At 40.1% G+C, this 23,371-nt stretch overlaps 1 protein-coding gene across 5 annotated transcripts in view; it reads left to right on the forward strand.

Moving 5' to 3' along the window:
* ABHD5 (abhydrolase domain containing 5, lysophosphatidic acid acyltransferase) overlaps positions 1 to 23,371 on the forward strand; it is a 49,710-nt gene that overhangs the window by 7,297 nt on the left and 19,042 nt on the right. For all 5 annotated transcript variants that reach the window (XM_082348556.1, XM_082348555.1, XM_082348559.1 and 2 more), the window contains one exon: positions 20,808 to 20,893. In XM_082348556.1, coding sequence (XP_082204682.1) covers positions 20,808 to 20,893 — 86 coding nt within the window. The remainder of the gene's footprint in view (positions 1 to 20,807; positions 20,894 to 23,371) is intronic.

Below are 23,371 nucleotides of genomic sequence, written 5' to 3' on the forward strand. Positions count from 1 at the left end.
ATGCCGCGGAGCAGCTAAGCCCGTGCGCCACAACTACTGAGCCTGTGCTCTAGAGCCCGCAAGCCACAACTGCTGAAGCCCGTGCACCTAGAGCCACAACTACTGAAGCCCATGCGCCTAGAGCCCGTGCTCCGCAACAAGAGAAGCCACCGCAATGAGAAGCCAGTGCATCGCAACAAAGAGTAGCCCCCGCTCGCCGCAACTAGAGAAAGCCTGCGCGCAGCAACAAAGACCCAGCACAGCCAAAAATAAATTAATTAATTTAAGAAAAAGGGAAAAAAAATTCAGTTTTATCTCTCAAACTCGGGATACTTAAAATCACATTCTTAAGTTAATAAACTCTGTTAATATGCTAAGCACATCCTGTTTGGCTTTCCTTACAGTTGCCACCTTTAGTGTAGTGTTTTAAATAAAGCTTTTCTTACTCAGAAGTCTGCTCACTAAAAAGATTCCTTATATCTGTTACAGGTTGTAAAGCAAGATTATTTAGTTTTTTGATAAGATGCTTTAGGGCTTGGATTGTCAGCCTTCCTAATGAGGTCAGTTCTCAACAGATGGACAGTGTAGAAAACCTTTTGGTGCACATTGATAAGCCTTCCTGATGCCATAGATAGATATAGTTCCTGTAGTGAATGGCTTATATTGCGATTGACACTTTTCTTCTCTTTTGAAGTTAGGGCCTCAGCAGTGTATGATGGTGTTTATTGTTTATCTGCTTAAATAAATTAGGGAAGTTAATTTTTGCTTTTCTGTGTATTTTCCAAAGTTCTGAGGAGGCAGCCCTGTATCTTGTTCACTGTATTATGGCCATGGTAAATTTAATTTTTACTTTGGTTTTTGTGACCTCAGAAGTATGGCTGGATATCTGACGAACTTCAGTCTGTGTCCTTATTTCCAATCTCATGTCCTTAGTTCCAGTCTTCCACACACTAAGCCTAGAAATGCAGAACAACACTGAACGGCATAGGAGATTTTGTGGAAGAGGCAGAGGGTTTCTTTGAAGATGAGGTCAATTTACCCCAAAGACAGGAAGTGAGGTTGGATGGGTGTTTTAGAGCAGGGGTCCCCAACACCCGGGCTGCGGACTGGTACCGCACAGCAGGAGGTGAGCGGTGGACCAGTGAGCGAAGCTTCATCTGCCGCTCCTCATTGCTCACATTACCGCCTGAACCGCCCCCCACCACCCGGTCCGTGGAAAAATTGTCTTCCGCGAAACTGGTCCCTGGTGCCAAAAAGGTTGGGGACCGCTGTTTCAGGGGGTTGAAGCAATAGAGGTTGCAAGCTAAGGTGTGGGAACTCAGTGAACAAAGGGTGATAAACTAAAGGGTGGAAGAGATAGACCCTTGCTTTTCACTCTTTAAAAATGTTCCTTTGAACCTACTATGTGCTAACACTCAAGCCTGTAGAATAACTCTAAGACAGAAGTAAAGGCAGTTTATATAAAACATTGTCATCTGGTTAAGGCAAAAACCGATTAGATAGAAACATTATCGTGGCTTAGGGGAGAGAGATATCTTTACAGTTCCGTTAACAGTGAAAATAAAATACTATGTTTTGTTAAATGTAGAGTTTTCAGTTTAAATATACTTTAGAAAAGCTCCACTTTAAAAAAAAAATTATCTACTTTGAAGAAAAAGCTGCTGTAAAAACTTGGAGAGTATTGGTGCCTCTTGTGGTTGAAGAGCCCTAATTTTTAATGTAATACAGTAGCCTTGCAAACATACAAACATTGTTTTGCCCCTTCTCTTTGAGTTAAGCCCATCACTAGGAGGCAAAATGCATAGACAAGACAATCCTATCCTCTGAAAGTTGGTTTTGTGATGAGTGGTAAATAGGTGGAGGTAGGCATGGTTCCTGTATTACCAGCTGATACATCACATTTTAAACTCTAGTGCCTTGTGCATAGTAGGTATTCAGAGACTGAATTTTATTTTACTATTATTTTTTTTGAAGACTGAAACAAAGATTGCATTTGTATTTTCTCTGCCCCAACATGTCTGTGATGTAAGTGGGAACAGTAGTAGGTTATAGTTCATTTCACTTTTATTTGTTGTATTGACCTCTGATTCTCTTTGGCCAAGAACTGTGCTATTATTTGAGGGATATTTGTTGAAAAAAATTGGTGAGATTGAGTTGTAAGTAACTTCCTGTTGATACTAGTTCATATATTTGTGGCCGAACATAGATATTGATGACCGTGTTGTCAAGGACTTTTTTTATTTTAAGCTCCAAAGATCATGAGATTCTTTCCTTTTAGTTGCCTGTTAAACTGCTGTTTTCAACAATTGAAAAAATTGTTGAATAAATTGAAAATTTCATTGCTGAAGACTTGAGTTGTTTTTCCTTGATAATTTGTAAATAGTTTATATATTTATAATAAACTAATAGTAGTAATGTTTTCTATTATCTTGATACCTTGATAATAAGTTACAGGTAACATTTGTCAGAGATACCTAGAGGTCTTATCTCCTGTTAATTCAGAAGATTTGAAACTGGCAGCAGAGAACATTAGACTAGAGCCTTATTATAATGTAGGCTATTATGGATCTTCTATCATTCTTTTTTTATTATTGAGGCATAATTGACATATACCATATATTTGTTTCAGGGGTATAATATAATTTGATATTTTTATATATTGCAAAATGATCATTCCAGTAAGTCTAGTTAACCATGCATAGTTACAGAATTTTTTTTCTTGTGATGAGACCTTTCTAGATTAACTCTCTTAGCAACTTGCAAATATGCAGTACAGTATCAACTATAGTCACCATGCTGTACATTACATCCACATGACTTACTTTTTTTATAACTGGAAGTTCTTACCTTTTGACCCCCTTCACCCATTTTACCCATTTTCTACCTCTGGCAACCACCAGTTTGTTTTATCTCTGAGTTTATTGTTGTTGTTGAAAGATTCCACATATAAGTGAGATCATACGAATTTGTCTTTCTCTGCTTATTTCACTTAGCATAATACCCTCTAGGTTCATCCATGTTGTGCAAATGGTAATATTTCATTCTTTTTTATGGTTGAATACTATTCCATTATGTATATATTTTGTGTATTATACACATTTTCTTTATCCATTTATTTGTTAATGGACACTTAGGTGTTTTTTCCATATCTTGGCCATTGTAAATAATACTTCAGTGAACATGGGGGTGCATATATCTTTTCAAGTTACTTTTTTTGTTTTCTTCAGATACATACCCAGAAGTGGAATTGCTGGATCCTATGGTAGTTTTATTTTTTGAGGAACCTTCATACTGTTTTCTATAATGACTGCACCATTATACATTTCCACCAGCAACAGTGTGCAGGGGTTCCCTTTTCTCCATATCCTCTCTAACACTTGTTATTTCTCATCTTTTTGGTAATAGCCATTCTAACCAGTGTAAGGGAATATTTCATTGTGGTTTTAATTTACATTTCCCTGATGTTACTGATGTTGAGCATCTTTTCATGTGTGTTGGCCATCTGTATGTCGTCTTTGGCAAAAAGTCTATTCAAATCCTCTGCCCATTTTTTAATTGGACTGTTTTTTTTGCTGTTGAGTTGTATGAATTCTTTACATATATATATATTTTTTTAATTAATTTATTTTTGGCTGCGTTGGGTCTTCGTTGCTGCACGCGGGCTTTCTCTAATTGTGGAGAACAGGGACTACTCTTTGTTGCGGTGTGCAGGCTTCTCGTTGCTGTGGCTTCTCTTTTTGCGGAGCACAGGCTCTAGGTGCGTGGGCTTCAGTAGTTGTGGCACGCTGGCTCAGTAGTTGTGGCCCGCGGGCTCTAGAGCACAGGCTCCGTAGTTGTGGCGCACGGGCTTAGTTGCTCTGCAGCATGTGGGATCTTCCCAGACCAGGGCTCGAACCCATGTCCCCTGCATTGGCAGGCAGATTCTTAACCACTGCGCCACCAGGGAAGCCCATATATTTTGGATATTAACCTCTCATCAAATTTATGATTTGCAAATACTCCCTCCCATTCAGTAGGTTGCCTTTTTATTTTGTTGATGGTTTCCTTTGCTGTGTAGAAGCTTTTTAGTTTGATGTAGTCCCACTTACTTATTTTTGCTTTTGCTGTCTTTGCATTTGGTGTCAGATTCAAAATATCCTCAAGACCATTTTCAAGTAGCTTACTGTTTTCTTCTAGGCGTTTTATGCTTTCAGGTCTTAGATTCAAGTCTATAATCCATCTTGAGTGTATGATACAAGATAGTGGTTGAGTTTCATTCTTTTTCATGTTGCTCTCCAGTTTTCCCAGCACTGTTGATGAAAGAGACCATCCTTTCCCCATTGAATAGTCTTGGCTCCTTTGTTATAAATTAACTTATATATGTGTGGGTTTATTTCTGAGCTTTTTGTTCTGTTGCCTTGATCTGTGTTTGTGTTTTTATGCCAGCACCATTACTATTTCAATTGCTATAGCTTTGTAATATAGTTTGAAATCAGAGAGTGTTAATCCTCCGGGTTTGTTCTTCTTCCTTAAGACTGCTTTGGCTATTTGGGGTCTTTTGTGGTACCATACAAATTTTAGAATTGTTCTATTCCTGTGAAAAAATGGCATTGGAATTTTGATAGGGTTTGCACTGAATCTGTAGATTGCTTTGTGTAATATGGACATTTTCACAATATTCTAACAATCCACGAGCATGAAATATCTTACCATTTCTTTGTGTCTTCTTCCATTTCCTTCATCAGTGTCTTACAGTTTTCAGTGTACAGGACTTTTAACCTCCTTAGTTAACTTTATTCCTAGTTATTTTATTCTTATTGATGCACTTGTAAATGGGATTGTTTTCTTAATTTCTCTTTCTGATATTTCATTATTAGTGTATAGAAATGTAACAGATTTCTGTATATTGATTTTTGTATCCTGCAACTTTACTGAACTTATTTATTAGTTCTAACATTTTTTTATTTCTATTTTTTGGTGGAGTCTTTATTGTTTCTTATATATTACACCATGTCATCTGCAAATAGTGGCAGTTCTTCTTTTCCAATTTGGATGTCTTTTATTTCTTTTTCTTGCCTAATTGTGCTGGCTATGACTTCTAATACTGTGTTGAATAGAAGTGGCAATACTGGGCATCCTTGCCTTCCTCCTAATCTTAGAGGAAACGCTTTCAGGTTTTCGCCATTAACTGTGATGTTGGCTGTGGGCTTGTCATATATGGTCTTTGTTATGTTGAAGTATGTTCCCTCTGTACCAACTTTGTTGAGACTTTTTTTTTATCATAAATGGATGATGAATTTTGTCAAATGCCTTTTCTGTATCTATTGAGGTGATCATATGATTTTTTTAAACATCTTTATTGGAGTATAATTACTTTACAATGTTGTGTTAGTTTCTGTTGTATTACAAAGTGAATCAGCTATATGTATACATATATCCATGTATGCCCTCCCTCTTGCGTCTCCCTCCCACCCTCCCCATCCCACCCCTCTAGGTGGTCACAAAGCACTGAGCTGATCTCCCTGTGCTATGTGGCTGCTTCCCACCAGCTATCTATTTTAACATTTGGTAGTATATATAAGTACATGCCACTCTCTCACTTTGCCCCAGCTTACCCTTCCCCCTCCCCGTGTCCTCAAGTCCATTGTCTACGTCTGTGTCTTTATTCCTGTCCTGCCCCTAGGTTCATCAGAACCGTTTTTTTAAGATTCCATATATATGTGTTAGCATACGGTATTTGTTTTTATCTTTCTAACTTACTTCACTCTGTATGACAGACTCTGGGTCCATCCACCTCACTACAAATAACTCAATTTCGTTTCTTTTTATGGCTGAGTAATATTCCACTGTATATATGTGCCACATCTTCTTTATCCATTCTTCTGTCAGTGGATACTTAGGTTGCTTCCATGTCCTGGCTATTGTAAATAGTGCTGCAGTGAACATTGTGGCATATGTCTCTTTTTGAATTATGGTTTTCTCAGGGTACATGCCCAGTAGTGAGATTACTGGGTCATATGGTAGTTCTATTTTTAGTTTTTTAAGGAACCTCCATACTGTTCTCCATAATGGCTGTATCAATTTACATTCCCACCAACAGTGCAAGAGGGTTCCCTTTTCTCCACACCCTCTCCAGTATTTATTGTTCGTAGATTTTTTGATGATGGCTATTCTGACTGGTGTGATACCTCACTGTGGTTTTGATTTGCATTTCTCTAATGATTAGTGATGTTGAGCATCTTTTCATGTGTTTGTTGGCAATCTGTATATCTTTTTTGGGGAAATGTCTATTTAGGTCTTCTGCCCATTTTTGGATTGGGTTGTTTGTTTTTTTAACATTGAGCTGCATGAGCTGCTTGTATATTTTGGAGATTAATCCTTTGTCAGTTGCTTCGTTTGCAAATATTTTCTCCCATTCTGACGGTTGACTTTTCGTCTTGTTTATGGTTTCCCTTGCTGTGTAGAAGCTTTTAAGTTTCATTAGGTCCCGTTTATTTATTTTTGTTTTTATTTCCATTTCTCTAGGAGGTGGGTCAAAAAGGATCATGCTGTGATATATGTCATAAAGTGTTCTTCCTATGTTTTCCTCTAAGAGTTTTATGGTGGCTGGCCTTACATTTAGGTCTTTAATCCATTTTGAGTTTATTTTTGTGTATGGTGTTAGGAAGTTTCTAATTTCATTCTTTTACATGTAGCTGTCCAGTTTTCCCAGCACCACTTATTGAAGAGGCTGTCTTTTCTCCATTGTATATTCTTGCCACCTTTATCAAAGATAAGGTGACCATATGTGTGTGGGTTTATCTCTGGGCTTTCTATCCTGTTCCATTGATCTATATTTCTGTTTTTGTGCCAGTACTATACTGTCTTGATTACTGTAGCTTTGTAGTATAGTCTGAAGTCAGAGAGCCTGATTCCTCCAACTCTGTTTTTCTTTCTCAGGATTGCTTTGGCTATTCAGGGTCGTTTGTGTTTCCATACAAATTGTAAAATTTTTTGTTCTAGTTCTGTACAGAATGCCATTGGTAGTTTGATAGGGATTGCATTGAATCTGTAGATTGCTTTGGGTAGTGTAGTCATTTTCACAATGTTGATTCTTCTAATCCAAGGCCATGGTATATCTCTCCATCTATTTGTATCATCTTTAATTTTTTTCATCAGTGTCTTATAATTTTCTGCATACAGGTCTTTTACCTCCTTAGGTAGGTTTATTTTGGGGTATTTTGTTCTTTTTGTTACAGTGGTGAATGGGATAGTTTCCTTAATTTCTCTTTCTGATCTTTCATTATTAGCGTATAGGAATGCCAGGGATTTCTGTGCATTAATTTTGTATCCTGCAACTTTACCAAATTCATTGATTAGCTCTAGTAGTTCTGTAGTGGCATCTTTAAGATTTACTATGTATAGTATCATGTCATCTGCAAACAGTGACAGTTTTGCTTCTTCTTTTCCAATTTGGATTTCTTTTATTTCTTTTTCTTCTCTGATTGCTGTGGGTAAAACTTTGAAAACTATGTTGAATAGTACTAATGAGAGTGGGCACCCTTGTCTTGTTCCTGATCTTAGAGGAAATGGTTTCAGTTTTTCACCATTGAGAACGATGTTGGCTGTGGGTTTGTCATATATGGGCTTTATTATGTTGAGGTAGGTTCCGTCTGTGCCTACTTTCTGGAGAGTTTTTATCATACATGGGTGTTGGATTTTGTTGAAAGCTTTTTCTGCATCTATTGAGGTGATCATATGGTTTTTATCCTTCAGTTTGTTAATATGGTGTATCACATTGATTGATTTGCATATATTGAAGAGTCCTTGCATTCCTGGGATAAACGCCACTTGATCATGGTGTATGATCCTTTTAATGTGCTGTTGGATTCTGTTTGCTAGTATTTTGTTGAGGATTTTTGCATCTGTGTTCATCAGTGTTATTGGCCTGTAGTTTTCTTTTTTTGTGACATCTTTGTCTGGTTTTGCTATCAGGGTGATGATGGCCTTGTAGAATGAGTTTGGGAGTGTTCCTCCCTCTGCTCTGTTTTGGAAGAGTTTCAGAAGGATGGGTGTTAGCTCTTCTCTAAAAGTTTGATAGAATTCACCTGTGAGACCATCTGGTCCTGGGCTTTTGTTTTTTGGAAGATTTTTAATCACAGTTTCAATTTCAGTGCTTGTGATTGGTCTGTTCATATTTTCTATTTCTTCCTGGTTTAGTCTCGGAAGGTTGTGCTTTTCTAAGAATTTGTCCATTTTTTCCAGGTTGTCCATTTTATTGGCATATAGTTGCTTGTAGTAATCTCATGTTCCTTTATTTCTGCAGTGTCAATTGTTACTTCTCCTATTTCGTTACTAATTCTGTTGATTTGAGTCTTTCCCTTTTTTTCTTTATGAGTCTGGCTAATGGTTTATCAATTTTGTTTATCTTCTCAAAGAACCAGCTTTTAGTTTTATTGATCTTTGCTATTGTTTTCTTCATTTCTTTTTCATTTATTTCTGATTTGATCTTTATGATTTCCTTCCTTCTGTTAACTTTGGGGTTTTTTTGTTCTTCCTTCTCTGATTGCTTTAGGTGTAAGGTTAGGTTGTTTATTTGAGATTTTTCTTGTTTTTTGAGGTAGGATTGTGTTGCATAAACTTGCCTCATAGAATTGCTTTTGCTGCATCCCGTAGGTTTTGAGTCGTCATGTTTTTGTTGTCATTTGTTTCTAGGTATTTTTTGATTTCCTCTGATTTCTTCAGTGATCTCTTGGTTATTTAGTAACATATTGTTTAACCTCCATGTGTTTTTATTTTTTACAGTTTTTTTCCCATAATATCTAGTCTCATAGCATTGTGGTTGGAAAATATACTTGATACGATTTCAGTTTTCTTAAATTTACCAAGGCTTGATTTGTGACCCAACATATGATCTGTCCTGGAGAATGTTCCATGAGCACTTGAGAAGAAAGTGTATTTTATTGTTTTGGGGTGGAATGTCCTATAAATACTAATTAAGTCCATCTGGTCTAATGTGTCATTTAAAGCTTGTGTTTGTCTATTTTCATTTTGGATGATTTGTCCATTGGTGGAAGTGGGTTGTTAAAGTCTATTTCCCCTTTTATGGCTGTTATTGTGTTACTATGATTGTGTTACTGTTGATTTCCCCTTTTATGGATGTTAGCATTTGCCTTATGTATTGAGGTACTCCTATCTTGGGTGCATAAATATTTACAATTGTTATATCTTCTTCTTGGATTGACCCCTTGATCATTACATAGTGTTCTTCTTTGTCTCTTGTAATAGTCTTTATTTTAAAGTCTGTTTTGTTTGATATGAGAATTGCTACTCCAGCTTTCTTTTTATTTCCATTTGCATGGAGTATCTTTCTCCATTCCCTCACTTTAAGTCTGTATGTGTCCCTAGGTCTGAAGTGGGTCTCTTGTAGACAGCATATATATGGGTCTTGTTTTTGTGTCCATTCAGCCAGTCTGTGTCTTTTGGTTGGAGCATTTAGTCCATTTACTTTTAAGGTAATTATCGATATGTATGTTCCTGTTGCCATTTTCTTAATTGTTTTGGGCTTGTTTTTGTAGGTCTTTTCCTTCTTGTGTTTTCTGCCTAGAGAAGTTCCTTTAGCATTTGTTGTAAAGCTGGTTTGGTGGTGCTGAATTACCTTAACTTTTGCTTGTCTGTAAAGGTTTTGATTTCTCCGTCGAATCTGAATGAGATCCGTGCTGGGTAGAGTAATCTTGGTTGTAGGTTTTTCCCTTTCATCACTTTAAATATGTCCTGCCACTCCCTTCTGGCTTGCAGAGTTTCTGCTGAAAGATCAGCTGTTAACCTTATGGGGATTCCCTTGTATGTTATTTGTTGTTTTTCCCTTGCTGCTTTTAATATTTTTTCTTTGTGTTTAATTTTTGATAGTTTGATTAATATGTGTCTTGGCGTGTTTTTCCTTGGATTTATCCTGTGTGGGACTCTCTGTGCTTCCTGGACTTGATTGACTATTTCGTTTCCCATGTTAGGGAAGTTTTCAACTGTAATCTCATCAAATATTTTCTCAGGCCCTTTCTTTTTCTCTTTTTCTTCTGCGACCCCTACAATTCGAATGTTGGTGTGTTTAATGTTGTCCTAGAGGTCTCTATGACTGTCCTCCATTCTTTTCATTCTTTTTTCCTTATTCTGCTCTGTGGCAGTTATTTCCACTATTTTATTTTCCAGGTCACTTCTCTCTTTTCTGCCTCAGTTATTCTGCTATTGATTCCTTCTAGAGAATTTTTAATTTCATTTATTGTGTTGTTCATCATTGTTTGTTTGCTCTTTAGTTCTTCTAGGTCCTTGTTAAACGTGTCTTGTATTTGGTCCATTTCCTTTCCAAGATGTTGGATCATCTTTACTATCATTATTCTGAATTCTTTTTCAGGTAGACTGCCTATTTCCTCTTCATTTGTTTGGTCTGGTGGGTTTTTACCTTGCTCCTTCAACTGCTGCATATTTCTCTTTCTTCTCATTTTGTTTAACTTACTGTGTTTGGGGTCTCCTTTTCACAGCCTGCAGGTTTGTAGTTCGCATTGTTTTTGGTGTCTGTCCACAGTGGGTGAGGTTGCTTCAGTGGCTTGTGTAGGCTTCCTGGTGGAGGGGACTGGTGCCTGTGTTTTGGTGGATGGGGCTGGATCTTGTCTTTCTGGTGGGCAGGGCCATGTCTGGTGGTGTGTTTTGGGGTGTCTGTGAACTTAGTATGACTTCAGGCAGCCTCTCTGCTAATGTGTGGTGTTGTGTTCCTGTTTTGCTAGTTGTTCGGCATGGCGTGTCCAGCACTGGAGCTTGCTGGCCTTTGGGTGGAGCTGGGTCTTAGCGTTGAGACAGAGTCTCTGGGACAGGTCTCGCTGATTGATATTATGTGGGGCCGGGAGGTCTCTGGTGGTCTTCTGGACTCAGCTCTCCCACCTTGGAGGCTCATGCCTGACACCCGGCTGAAGCACCAAGACCCTGCCAGCCACACAGCTCAGAAGAAAAGGAAGAAAAAAAAAAAAATAAAGAAAATAGATAGTAAAATAAAAAAAAAGAGAGAGCAACCAAACCAATAAACAAATCCACCAACAATAACAAGCACTAAAACTTAAACCAAGATAAACATAAAAATCAGAGACAGGGCTTCCCTGGTGGCGCGGTGGTTGGGAGTCTGCCTGCCAATGCAGGGGACGCGGGTTCGAGCCCTGGTCTGGGAGGATCCCGCATGCCGCGGAGCAACTCGGCCCGTGAGCCACAATTGCTGAGCCTGCGCGTCTGGAGCCTGTGCTCCGCAACAAGAGAGGCCGCGATGGTGAGAGGCCCGCGCACCGCGATGAAGAGTGGCCCCCGCTTGCCACAACTAGAGAAAGCCCTCGCACAGAGGCGAAGACCCAACACAGCCATACCATACATACATACATACATAAATAAAAAAAAGAATGTAAGCAGACAAGAATAGCATTAAAAAAAAAAAAAAAAAAAAAATCAGAGACAAATCAGTTGCAGAAAGCAAACCCCAAGTCTACAGTTGCTCCCAAAGTCCACCGCCTCAGTTTTGGGAATATTTGTTGTCTGTTCAGGTATTCCACAGATGCAGAGTTTATCAAGTTGATTGTGGGGTTTTATCTGCTAATGCTGAGGCTGCACGGAGAAATTTCCCTTTCTCTTCTTTTTTTGCGCAGCTTCTGGGGTCAGCTTTGCTTTTGGCCCTGCCTCTGTGTGTAGGTCACCCTCAGGCATCTGTTCCCTGCCCAGACTGGAGGGGGTTAAAGTAGCGGCTGATTAGGGCTCTCTTGCTCACTCAGATCAAGGAGAGGGAGGGGTACAGTAGTCATAATTGGAATGTGGGGCGAGCCTGTGGCGGCAGAGGCCAGCATGACATTGCAACAGCCTGAGACACACCATGTGTTCTCCCGGGGAAGTTGTCCCTGGATCTCGGGACCCTGGTAGTGGCATGCTGCACAGGCTCATGGGGGTGTGTGGGTAGTGACCTGTGCTGGCACACAGGATTTTTGGTGGCAGCAGCAGCATTAGCGTTTCATGCCCATGTCTGGGATCCGAGCTGATAGCTGTGGCTGGTGCCCATCTCAGGAGCTCATTCAGGCGGTGCTCTGCCTTCTGTGGGCACACGGGGAAGGAATCCCCTCTCCTCGCGCACCCCCAAAACAATGGTCTCTTTGCCTCTTCAGCAGGTCCAGACTTTTTCCCAGACTCCCTCCCGGCTAGCTGTGGTGCCCTAGCCCCCTTCAGGCTGTGTTCATGCAGCCAACCCCAGTCCTCTCCCTGGGATCTGACCTCCGAAGCCCAGGCCTCAGCTCCCAGCCCCCACTTGCCTTGGCGGGTAAGCAGACAAGCGTCTCAGGTTGGTGAGTGCTGGTCGGCACTGATCCTCTGTGCGGGAATCTCTCCGCTTTGCCCTCTGCACCCCTGTTGCTGCGCTCTCCTCCGTGGCTCCAAAGCTTCCCCTCCACCCACCCCCCATCTCTGCCAGTGAAGGGGCTTCCTAGTGTGTGGAAACTTTTCCTCCTTCACAGCTCCTTCCCAGAGGTGCAGGTTCGTCCCTATTCTTTTGTCTGCATTTTTTCTTTTTTCTTTTGCACTACTCAGGTAAATGGGGATTTTCTTGCCTTTTGGGAAGTCTGAGGTCTTCTCCCAGCGCTCAGTAGGTGTTCTGTAGTTGTTCCACATGTAGGTGTATTTTCGATGTATTTGTGGGGAGGAAGGTGATCTCCATGTCTTACTCCTCTGCCATCTTGAAGGTCTCTCTTGATCATGTGATTTTTATCGTTCATTTTATTGATGTGGTATATCACATTGATTTGCGATTGTTGAACCATTCTTGTATCTTTGGAATAAACTCCACTTGATCATGGTATGTGATCCTTTTAATATACGTATTGTTGAATCCAGTTGGCTTACATTTTGCTGAGGATTTTTGCATCTATGTTCATCAGTGATATTGACCTGTAATTTTCTTTTTTGTGTGGTGTCCTTGTCTATTTTGGTATTGAGAAATGCTGGCCTTGTAAATTGAGTTTGGAAGTGTTGCTTCTTTTCTGTTATTTGGCATAGTTTGAAAGGGATTGGTATTAATTCTTTTTTGAATGTTTGGTAGAATTCACCAGTGAAGTTGTCTGGTCTTTTACTTTTCTTCGTAGGGAGTTTTAAAATTACTGATTCAATCTCTTTACTAGTAATCATTCTGTTCAAATTTTCTGTTTCTTCATGATTCAGTCTTGGAAGGTTGTATGTTTCTAGGAATTTATCCAGTTCTTCTCAGTTGTCCAATTGTTGGCATATAATTTTTCATAGTAGCTCTCTTATTATTCTTTGTATTTCTGTGCTGTCAGTTGTAATGCTTCCTTTTTCATTTTTGATTTTGAGTGAGTCTAGCTAAAGGTTTGTCAGTTTTATCTTTTCAAAGAACCAGATCTTGGTTTCACTCATCTTTTCTATTGTCGTTTTAGTTTCTATTTCATTTATTTTTTTCTCTTTGTTATTTCCTTCCTTCTACTAACTTTGGGCCTTGTTTCTTCCTTTCCTAGCCTTGAGGTGTACAGTTATGTTGTTTATCTGAGATTTTTCTTGAGGTATAAAGTTAGGTTGTTTACTTGATTTAGCTACTTTTGCCTTTTAATCTTTTTTTTTAATAAATTTATTTGTTAGGTTTTCTAAAATTTATTTTTGGCTGTGTTGAGTCTTCGTTGCTGCACGCGGGCTTTCTCTAGTCACGGCGAGCGGGGGCTACTCTTCGTTGCGGTGCGTGGGCTTTTCATTGTGGTGCATGGGCTTCTCATTGCGGTGGCTTCTCTTGTTGTAGAGCATGGGGCTGTAGGTGTGCGGGCTTCAGTAGTTGTGGCACGTGGTCTCAGTAGTTGTGGCTCACAGGTTGTAGAGTGCAGGCTCAGTAGATGTGGCACGTGGGCTTATTTGCTCCACGGCATTTGGGATCTTCCCGGACCAGGGCTCGAACCCATGTCCCCTGCATTGGCAGGTGGATTCTTAACCACTGCGCCACCAAGGAAGTCCCTTGCGTTTTAATCTTCATACTAGTTTTAGTAGTGGTTAGTGCACTACCTTTATGTATATTTACCTTTACCAGTGAGATTTATACTTTCATATGTTTTCTGGTTAGTAATTAGTGCTGTTTCTTTTCAGCTTAGAGAAATCCCTTTAACGTTTCTTGTAAGACTGGTATAGTAGTGATGAACTCCTTTAGCTTTTGCTTGTATGGAAAACTCTACCTCTTATTTAGTTCTGAATAACTTTGCTGGTTAGAGTGTTACTGGTTAGAAATTTTTTTTCTTTCATGATTTTGAATATATCATGCCACTCCCTTCTGTCCTGCAGTTTCTGCTGAAAAATCAACTGAGAGACTTATGCGGTCCCTTATGTATAAAACATTCTTTTTCTTTTTCTGCTTTTAAGATTCTCTCCTTGTTTTTAACTTTTGGCATTTTAATTATAAATGTGTCTTAGTGTGGGTCTCTTTGGGTTCATCTTATTTGGAACTGTCTGGGCTTCCTGGATCTGGATGTCTTTTTCTTTTCCCAGGTTAGGCAAGTTTTCAGCCCTTATTTCTTAAAATAAGTTTGCCCTTTTCTCTCTCTCTTCTTTTTCCGGGACTCCTAAAGTGTGAATATTACTCAGCTTGATGTTTTCTTTTAAGTCCCTTATGGTATCTTTATTTTTTTTTTTTAATCATTCTTTTTTCTTTTTGCTGCTCTCTTTGGGTGAGTTCCTCTGCCCTGTCTTGGGTTCATTGATCCTTTTTTCTGCTTTATCTAGTCTGATGTTGAACTCACCTAGTGTTTTGTTTTGTTTGTTTGTTTGGCTACACTGTGTGGCTTTTGGGATCTTAGTTCCCTGCACAGGGATTGAACCCGGGCCCCTGCAGTAAGAGTGCCAAGTCCTAACCACTGAACTGCCAGGGAATTCCCACATCTAGTGTATTTTTTAGTTCATATTTTTCAGTTCTGTGATTTCTGTGTGGAACTCTCTTGTATTTCTGTCTCTTTGTCAAAATTCTCACCGTGTTTATTCTCCCAAGTTCAGTGAGCATCTTTATGACCATTACTTTGAACTCTTTATCAGGTAAATTACTTATCTTTGTTTCATTAGGGTTTTTTTTTTTTCCTGAGGTTTTATCATGTTCTTTTGTTTGGAACACATTCCTCTGTTTTTTCATTTTGCTTGATTCTCTGTTGGCTTCTATGCAATAGATGAAAAACAACCACTTCTCCCAGTCTTAAAGGGTTGACCATAGGAGATAAACCTTATTGTTTAACCCTGCCCTAGCTCTTGGTTGTCTTTCAAACCTTTGTGATTGTCCAAGAAGCTTATTTTATTTTTACTGGTTCCCAGTAGTTGAGGATGTGCCAAGGCCGGTGTCCCAAAGGGGAGTATCTCAGTCAGCACCTTGATTCAGGCTGAATGGAAGCCAAACCCTTAGGTATCAGTTTTTAAAGAATGCAAATACACACACACACACACACACACACATATATAAAAATATATATATATATATATTGCCGTGGGACCACAACCATAAGCCTTGCTGGCCTCCAGGTTTGGAGGTGTCGCCTGGGCAGCAGTCACACAAATCAGGGCTCCAGAGGAGTGTACAAGCTCCTTTCTGGGAGATATTGGTGAGCTATAGCAAGGCAGAGGGTGAGTGCAAAATGGCATCCCCCAGCCTCTGTTCCATGAAAGCACCTCTGTAGTCGTTAATGTGTGCCAAACCAGAAACCTGCTTCTAAGGCCAAAACTCCTGGACAAATAAATAGGCCACTTTCTCAGAGAGACTAGGGATGTGTTTCAGCCAACTGTCTGTGTGGTGTCCTGAGAGTGGCAGTCTGCCAAGAACTGTCTCTCCGATTGTTACAGTCCCATGGGACCCAGGAACAGAAGCCCCTCTGACTGCCAGAGCCAGGTGATCGAGGGGCGTCCTCTGGGTAGCAAACATAAAAACTGGGTCACCAAACATAAAACGGCAGAGGGGGAGCAGGAAGATGGTGTCCACCAGTCTCCATCCCTGGAGAGCAATCCCAGCAGGCCCCTGCTCCTTCAGCCATCGCTTTAAAATTAGGAAATTGGTCTCTTTCACGTAAAGCCCGGGTGATTTCAAAGGGCTGCTTCTGTGCTGGGCCCTGGTGCAGGTGAGTCTGCACACAAGCCCTTTAAGAGCCATTCCTCGATTTGCCACACCCCACGTGTTTCATGGGCTTGAGCCCCATTGGTCTCCAAAGCCAGACATTTTGGGGGCGCATCTTTCAGCTGCCAGTCTTAAAAATCGGGGTGCCCAATATGGGTTATGAGCCCTTTGCTCCTCAGGGAGAAGCTCTGGGTTTTGAGTTCCCTCCCGACTGTAGGTCACTGCACCAGGGTGGGGTTTATGGTGAGATTGTGTCTCAGCCTTTCCCACCTGCTTCGATGTGGTTTCTCTCTGGTTTGGGTGATGTGGAGGGCCTTGCTCTGTCAGTTTTTAGGTTATTGTCAGAGGAAATTGTTGTATATGTAGCTGTAGATTTCAGTGTGAGTGTGGAGGAGGTGAGATCAGGATCTTCCATCTTGAACTGGAACCCCAACATTCTTTTTTTCACTTAATATCTCCATAGTATAGCCCACATGCCATGAAAACCTGACCAAATACATCTGCTTACAGTCCTGTCCTTTAATCCTGTGTGTGTGTGTGTGTGTGTGTGTGTGTGTGTGTGTGTGTGTGTGTGTACGTGCATACATACATACATATATACGTGCTTACTTATGGACCTTACTAGCAAGTTGTTATATCTGAAGATAAAGAGACAAGAAGAAAGTTGACTAGCAGACAAAAAGGAAAATTTATATATATGAGAAAAAATGTGAATTACAGTGCTTCTCATCACCTTCCTAAATTGTTCATTCTGTTGATTACCCTTTTCTTGACTGATCTTTTTGCATTGACATTTGTTTGCTTTGTTTTGGGGGGCTTTCAGGCCCGCATCTTGCCCATATCCTGTCGCCTAATAAAGAACTAGTGGAACTGTTAAGTGCTGTCTGCCTATAGAAATGAACCTCATTTGCCTTCCTCCATCCGCTTCTTGTATTTCTTTTGACCAAGGCCTTCATTTCACACACACAGTTACCAGGCAGTCCATGGCCACAAGCCGGTTAGTGTGTTTGGCACTGGCAATATAAGAATGACTTGTAACGTGGGTTTAGCATTCATTGTGCTCAGAGTGCAGTAGGGCAGATAAATAGTAGACAAATAACCACAGCAATAGTAAGTATACCTGTAACAAGGGCCAGAGGACTGACTAATCACCTGTGCTCTTGGCATCAGGATCAGGGACAGTATCTCAGAAAAGACAAGGTATTTTGGGCAGAGGGAAAAGCCATAGAGGCATAAGATAACATGAAATTTTGGGAGTTATGAGGTGTTGAAAAAGTACAATGTGAAAAGACAAGATGGGGTGAAGTAACCTGTGGATGGATTGTAAAGCATCTTCTGTGCAGATTTAAGGATGTGATTTTATTCTGTAGGTAATGACAACTCCTCAGACATTTTAAGGAAGGTAGTCACCTGAGAAAAAAAGGGTTTTGAAGTCACTCAGAATTCAGGTCACATCTCTGCTTATGTCACTTACTAGCTGAATACTCTTTGGCCTGGTGCTTAACATTTCCGAACCTCAGTGTTCACATCTGTGGAATGGGTGTAGCTTGGACTGAGAGTACCTTGGATTGTGAGTGACTTAATCATTCAGCAAACATTATTTATTGAGCGCCTGTTATACATAATGCCCAGAGAAATTCTGCAGGGAAGGGAAATGCAGTAGGATGAGCCTACAAAGCTTAGAAAAGGTAGATGCTGTATCAGCCCATTCAAAACTTAGTACGTTTCTCTATTCACAGCTCTTCTTATTCATGTGTTCTCTGTCGTTATTAGTGGCACCTCAGACAGAAGCCTGGGAATCCTCTATTGTACCTTCTTTATAACCAATTATCAAATCCAGCCTGTTTTACCTTTTTTTTTTTTTTTTGGTATAACATTTTATTATGATGAAACGCTTAAGTTTTACGTGTTCATTTGTTAAATTTTGACATATATGCATACATCTCTGTAATCCAATTGTATGTTAAGATGGAGAGCTTCACTATCATCTACTTGTAATTCATTGCAACCAGTACACTTCGGATGAGCAATAACTTTATTCATTCATAGCATGAATGCATATTAATATGCTAGGTATTGGGATAGAAACCGAGAATGCAATGAGTCCTTACCGTCAAGGATCTTATAGTTAGGTGAGGATACTGATGAGTAAATATGAACTTGATGACACACCTTGAGAATTAAGAAAATAGAGCTTGAGTACAGGGTGCCATCGTGTCACCTTGATCTAATTCTCTTTGGGTATGTGGGCAAAGGGGAAATGGAATCTAATCTGAGGTTGGTAAGAAGTGTAATGAATCATGCAAAGAAGGGAGAGGCATATTGCAAGGATATTCAGGGCCAGGAAGCAAGAGGACAGAGAATGTTGTATGTCTAGAGGATAGAGAATAAGAAATAACAAAAATGATATTAGAGTGTCAAGTAAAAGGCTGGAGCAAGGCTGAGTTTCCCATTGTAGGTCAACTAGAAGTAGCCTTACCTTCGAGGCAAGGAGTGATGCAAAATGACGATTCTTTGTCAGTTCTTATCTTTGAAATCCCTCTGAACCTTATATAAAACTCCTATTTTATGCCTCATAAGTATTAGTGAATCATTGTTATTGTTGTCATCAGTATAATATCAACTACTGTTTATTGAAGGTTTCTACATGTCGTATGGAGAAGAGGGAAGGCACTGTGGTAAGGGGTACAGATAACTGGAGTGACGCTGCCACAGGGTGAGGAATACAGCAGACAGCAGACCCAGAAGAGACTAGGAAAGGGTTTTCCCTTAGAGCCTCTAACGGGAGTGTGGCCCTGCTGACACCTGGGTTTCAGCCCAGTGATGCTGATTTCAGACTTCAGGTCTCCAGAACTGTGATAGAATAAATTTCTGTTGCTTGAAGCCACCAAATTTGTGGTGATTTGTTAGAGCAGCTATTGGAAACAGTGCCCTTGTTACCTCACAACACGCATGATATACTTCTTTCTGTGCATGTGCTCATGCCCTTTCCTTCCCTGGGAATGCCTGAACCACCACTCCAGCATTTTTTTTTGGCTGCATCAGGTCTTAGTTGCGGCACGCGGGATCTTTAGTTGCGGCGTGCAGACTCTTAGTTGCGTCATGTGGGATCTAGTTCCCTGACCAGGGATTGAACCCTGGCCCCCTGCATTGGGAGCACGGAGTCTTAGCCACTGGACCACCAGGGAAGTCCCACCCCCGCTTTTGAAGTATCCCGTTTATCTGTGAAGATCCAGTCCAAAAGCAACTCTGATCCCTTTAGGGAGAATTAATCACTCTTACCTCTGTTTGGTAACTGATAGGCCCCAAGTGAGTAGAATAGTTCCTCAAAGATAGTAAGTGCTCGATAAATAACTGCGGAGGGAATTAATTCTATCATGTATTACAGTTGTGAGTCACCTATTTCTTCCATTAGATTTTTCTTTGCTTTATTTATTTTTTAAATTGAGATATAATTAACATATAACATTGTATAAGTTCAAGGTGTACAATGTGTTGATTTATACATTTATATATTGCAGTATGATTCCCACCATAGCTTTAGTTAACACCTCTACCACTTCACATAATTATCTTTTTTTTTTTTTGAAGGGAGAACATTTAAGATCTAGTCTCTTAGCAATTTTGAAGTCTACAATACAGTATTGTTGACTGTAATCACTATGCCGTGCATTAGATCTCCAGAACGTACTCATCTTCTAGTTGTAAGTTTGTACCCTTAGCCTGTTTTATTTTTAAATATTCCTCATCTTCTTGTCTCCATCCCTGTTGCCAAAGCCTTCGTTCTGGCTCTTACCTCTCATCTGGAATCTACAGTAGTTGGTTTCTCTTCTTCTTTAATTCATTTTCTCTTTGATGAGAAAGTTCTCACTTTAAATGATACTGGCCATATGCTGAGCACTTGCTAACTGTCAGATGACTGCTAGTGTCCTGCATTATCTCAGATTGTTAGGATATGCCTGGGGTCTGCTGCTAGACCAGGAGTTGAAGGCTCACCCTTTCCTTGGTTGGCTATGAGCAAAGTGTGTCAGTTCCAGCCTCCCCATGCCTTTTGTCTCCTCTTGCGCAAGGCCTGCTTCCTTGTTCTCTTTGTTTAGCTGTCTTCTGCCAGATGCCTGGGGCCTTCTTATCATCTACTGTTTGCTGGAATCCAAAGCTTTTAAAAGTTAACTGGTTCATGCTAGGTAGATTGGACATGGGCCCGTCCTCTGCATTTGTATTAGGGGTATGTTCTACACTTAACCATGAGATTTGAAGCTTTAAAAAAAATCTCATATTTTAATAAGATGTCTCTTCTCTCAGCCCTCATAGTAGGTATATTTTGTACTTGCTGTGAACCTGCCGTTGAAATGATCGTATTCATGGTCTTTAGCTTTTTTGTACTTCCACCCTGATAAGAAACTGTCTTGCAGCGGGGTGGGGGAATGCCTTTTTTATCTTTTCTTGTTTTGCCCATTTTTAGTCTCTGCTTGATTATGTGGAATCTGACTATCCATGAAGGTAAGATGGACTTGGAGATCTACTTGTAGTTTCTCAGGTTGAAAGTATCTGTACTTTATCACAATGCTTTGTACCTATTAGGTGAATTTGTCACATACAGCTAGCTTCCTCATCACACAGACAGTAAACTTTGTATTCTGCTTTTCTTCTCCCTATGTAACAGTTGGGAGTTGAGAAGAGCATTAACTCACTTATTTGTATTTTGTTTTTGATGCTCTAGGTCAGGATGGCTAACTGCTTGGCTTCCCACATGGTGCCCTACGTCAACATCACACCTTAAAGAAGCTGAAGAGAAAATTTTAAAATGTAAGGTTTTCTTCTTATAAGTTAACTGAGCCATTTACTAAAATAGGTCCAATATAAAGCATCGCCTTGAAACTGAAGATCAGATTCTGTGGTGTGTTAGTTGTTGGCAAAAGAACTTTTTTTCCTTTTACATGTCATCAGTAAGTGCATAAATGTGGGAAGAAGGCAACGGTTCTCAAACTTTTTCGTCTTGAGTCCCTTTTATACTCTTAAATTAGGAAGTACCCCAAGGAACTTTGTTTAGAGGTTATAGCTATCAGTATTTACTGTATTAAAAATTAAAACTGAATAATTTAAAATATGTCAACTTACTAATTTCTTTTAAAACAATAGTAATAAACCCATTGCAGTTTAAAATAAATAACATGTTTTCTAAAAATAACTGCTTTCTGTTTTTTTGTTTTTTTTTTTTTAATTTATTTTTGGCTGCGTTGGGTCTTTGCTTCCGTGCGAGGGCCTTCTCCAGTTGCGGCAAGCGGGGGCCACTCTTCATCGTGGTGCGCAGGCCTCTCACCATCGCGGCCTCCCCCGTTGCGGAGCACAGGCTCCAGATGCGCAGGCTCAGTAGTTGTGGCTCACGGGCCCAGTCGCTCCGCGGCATGCGGGATCCTCCCAGACCAGGGCCCGAACCCGCGTCCCCTGCATTAGCAGGCAGGCTCTCAACCACTGCGCCACCAGGGAAGCCCAATAACTGCTTTCTAAACAAATGTAGTGAAAAGAGTAACATTGTTTACAAGTTTACACCTCTCTTTAATATCTGGCTTAACTAAGGCAGCTGGATTCTCATATCTGCTTCTGTATTCAGACTGTTGGTAATCACTTATCATGTGACCTCTGGAAAACTCCACTGTATACCCATCAGAGAATGAGAGTGAAAAAGGCAACTAAAGTCTTAGATTGTCATGAAAATAGTTTTGACCTCGTGAGACCTCCTGAAAGGATCTCTGGCTCACCAGAGGTCCGCAGACTGCTCTGAGAGCAGGCTGTAGGTGTCGCAGAGCAAGTAGCCTTGTCTAGTAGAACACATACTGGACTACGTCCGGGTAACCTGTTCTAGGCCCAGGGCTGCAGTCCAGGGGTTACAGGGTCTTGGGCAAGTTCCTTTTCTCAGCTTCCTAGTTTTTGCCCATGAGAGGAATGGGTGGGGTGATCCTTAGTCTAGTATTCTAGGATTCTTTATGTCTACATTTATAGTAGTGTGGAAACCTTTACCTTTTTTGTTTCTTGTGAGCACTGAAATTTACCCACACTTGTACTGTCAGAGTGTTCCCAGATATCTGTGGGTATACTTTCAAGTAATGGTGTCTAGTGTGCAATTTTGTTTAGAGGAAGAGCTTAAGTGGTGCAGTGCACATACATGATTATTGTGTATATTTGTGCATATACTTGTCCACACCTGTTTTTCATACTCTCTGCCACAAATGAATTTTGTTTGTGCATTTGAATGATTCAGGAGGAAGTGACCATAACTGGATATATCCAAAGAAGGGGACAATTAGCCATCTTATATGGATTTTTAACATGAAAATGGATTTCTACACTGTATGGTTGAGTAATCTTGTTCTCTACAAAGCTGGCAAAGTTGTCATTGTGATTTACTAAATGAAAAAATTCTTGTCAAGAGATAAAAAAAAGGGTGCTAGATACTCAATTCATGTATTTAACAAACATACTGATTTCCTACTGCTGGGTTCCAGGGATGCAAATAGGAGTGAGAATTGGCCCCTGCTTTAATATCAGACATGGAAGCAAGCAACTAACACAGTGGGGTGAGCTCTCTCATAGAGGTCACAGATGGTTTGTATGGGAATATGCAGACATCTATGTTCAAAATGTGGTTTGGCTTGGCACTAGTACCGGATCACCTCCTTTTCTAAACTGGTGTCATTTCCACTCACTCTGGGCTCTGTTAATATTCTGAACAAATGCTGGGTTTCCCCTTCTGCCACTATGTGGGTACAAAACTGGAGATTATTTGGTTAAAGGGCAGAAACTCCCAGTGCTCTGTGTTAGTCCACTGCAGATGTATATGCACAAATAATTAAGATATATCTAAAGTGTAACTATTCAGTTGACAATTTAATGTAAAAGAATTTCAAATTAGTTTCATCTTTAGTCAGTTTTGGGGGAGATTTAAAGTATTTAGTCCTGTAGCATTGAGGGCGAGAAAGATTTTGTATCTACAAAATTGTGATTATTTGCTTTCTCTAGAGAGATTGTTGGATACGAACTCAGACTACCTGGCACCTCATGCTGAGGAGTTCCTGCCATCTTTTTCTACTGAACGTTATGATGACTTAAGATTTAAGTTATGTGTTTAATACATGTTAATCCTTCCCTAAATTCATGATGATGTTTTAGGAAAAAAATGTTTCTTTTGAGTCTGAGTTCAATGTTCAACGCTTAATCCTCAAGTGTTCTACACATACAAGGTAGTATTATATTGTCTGTAAAGCTAGAGACTTTAAAATAATGGAT

Source organism: Balaenoptera borealis, assembly GCF_965194805.1.
Source record: "Balaenoptera borealis genome assembly, chromosome: 12".
NCBI classification, from domain to species: domain Eukaryota; kingdom Metazoa; phylum Chordata; class Mammalia; order Artiodactyla; family Balaenopteridae; genus Balaenoptera; species Balaenoptera borealis.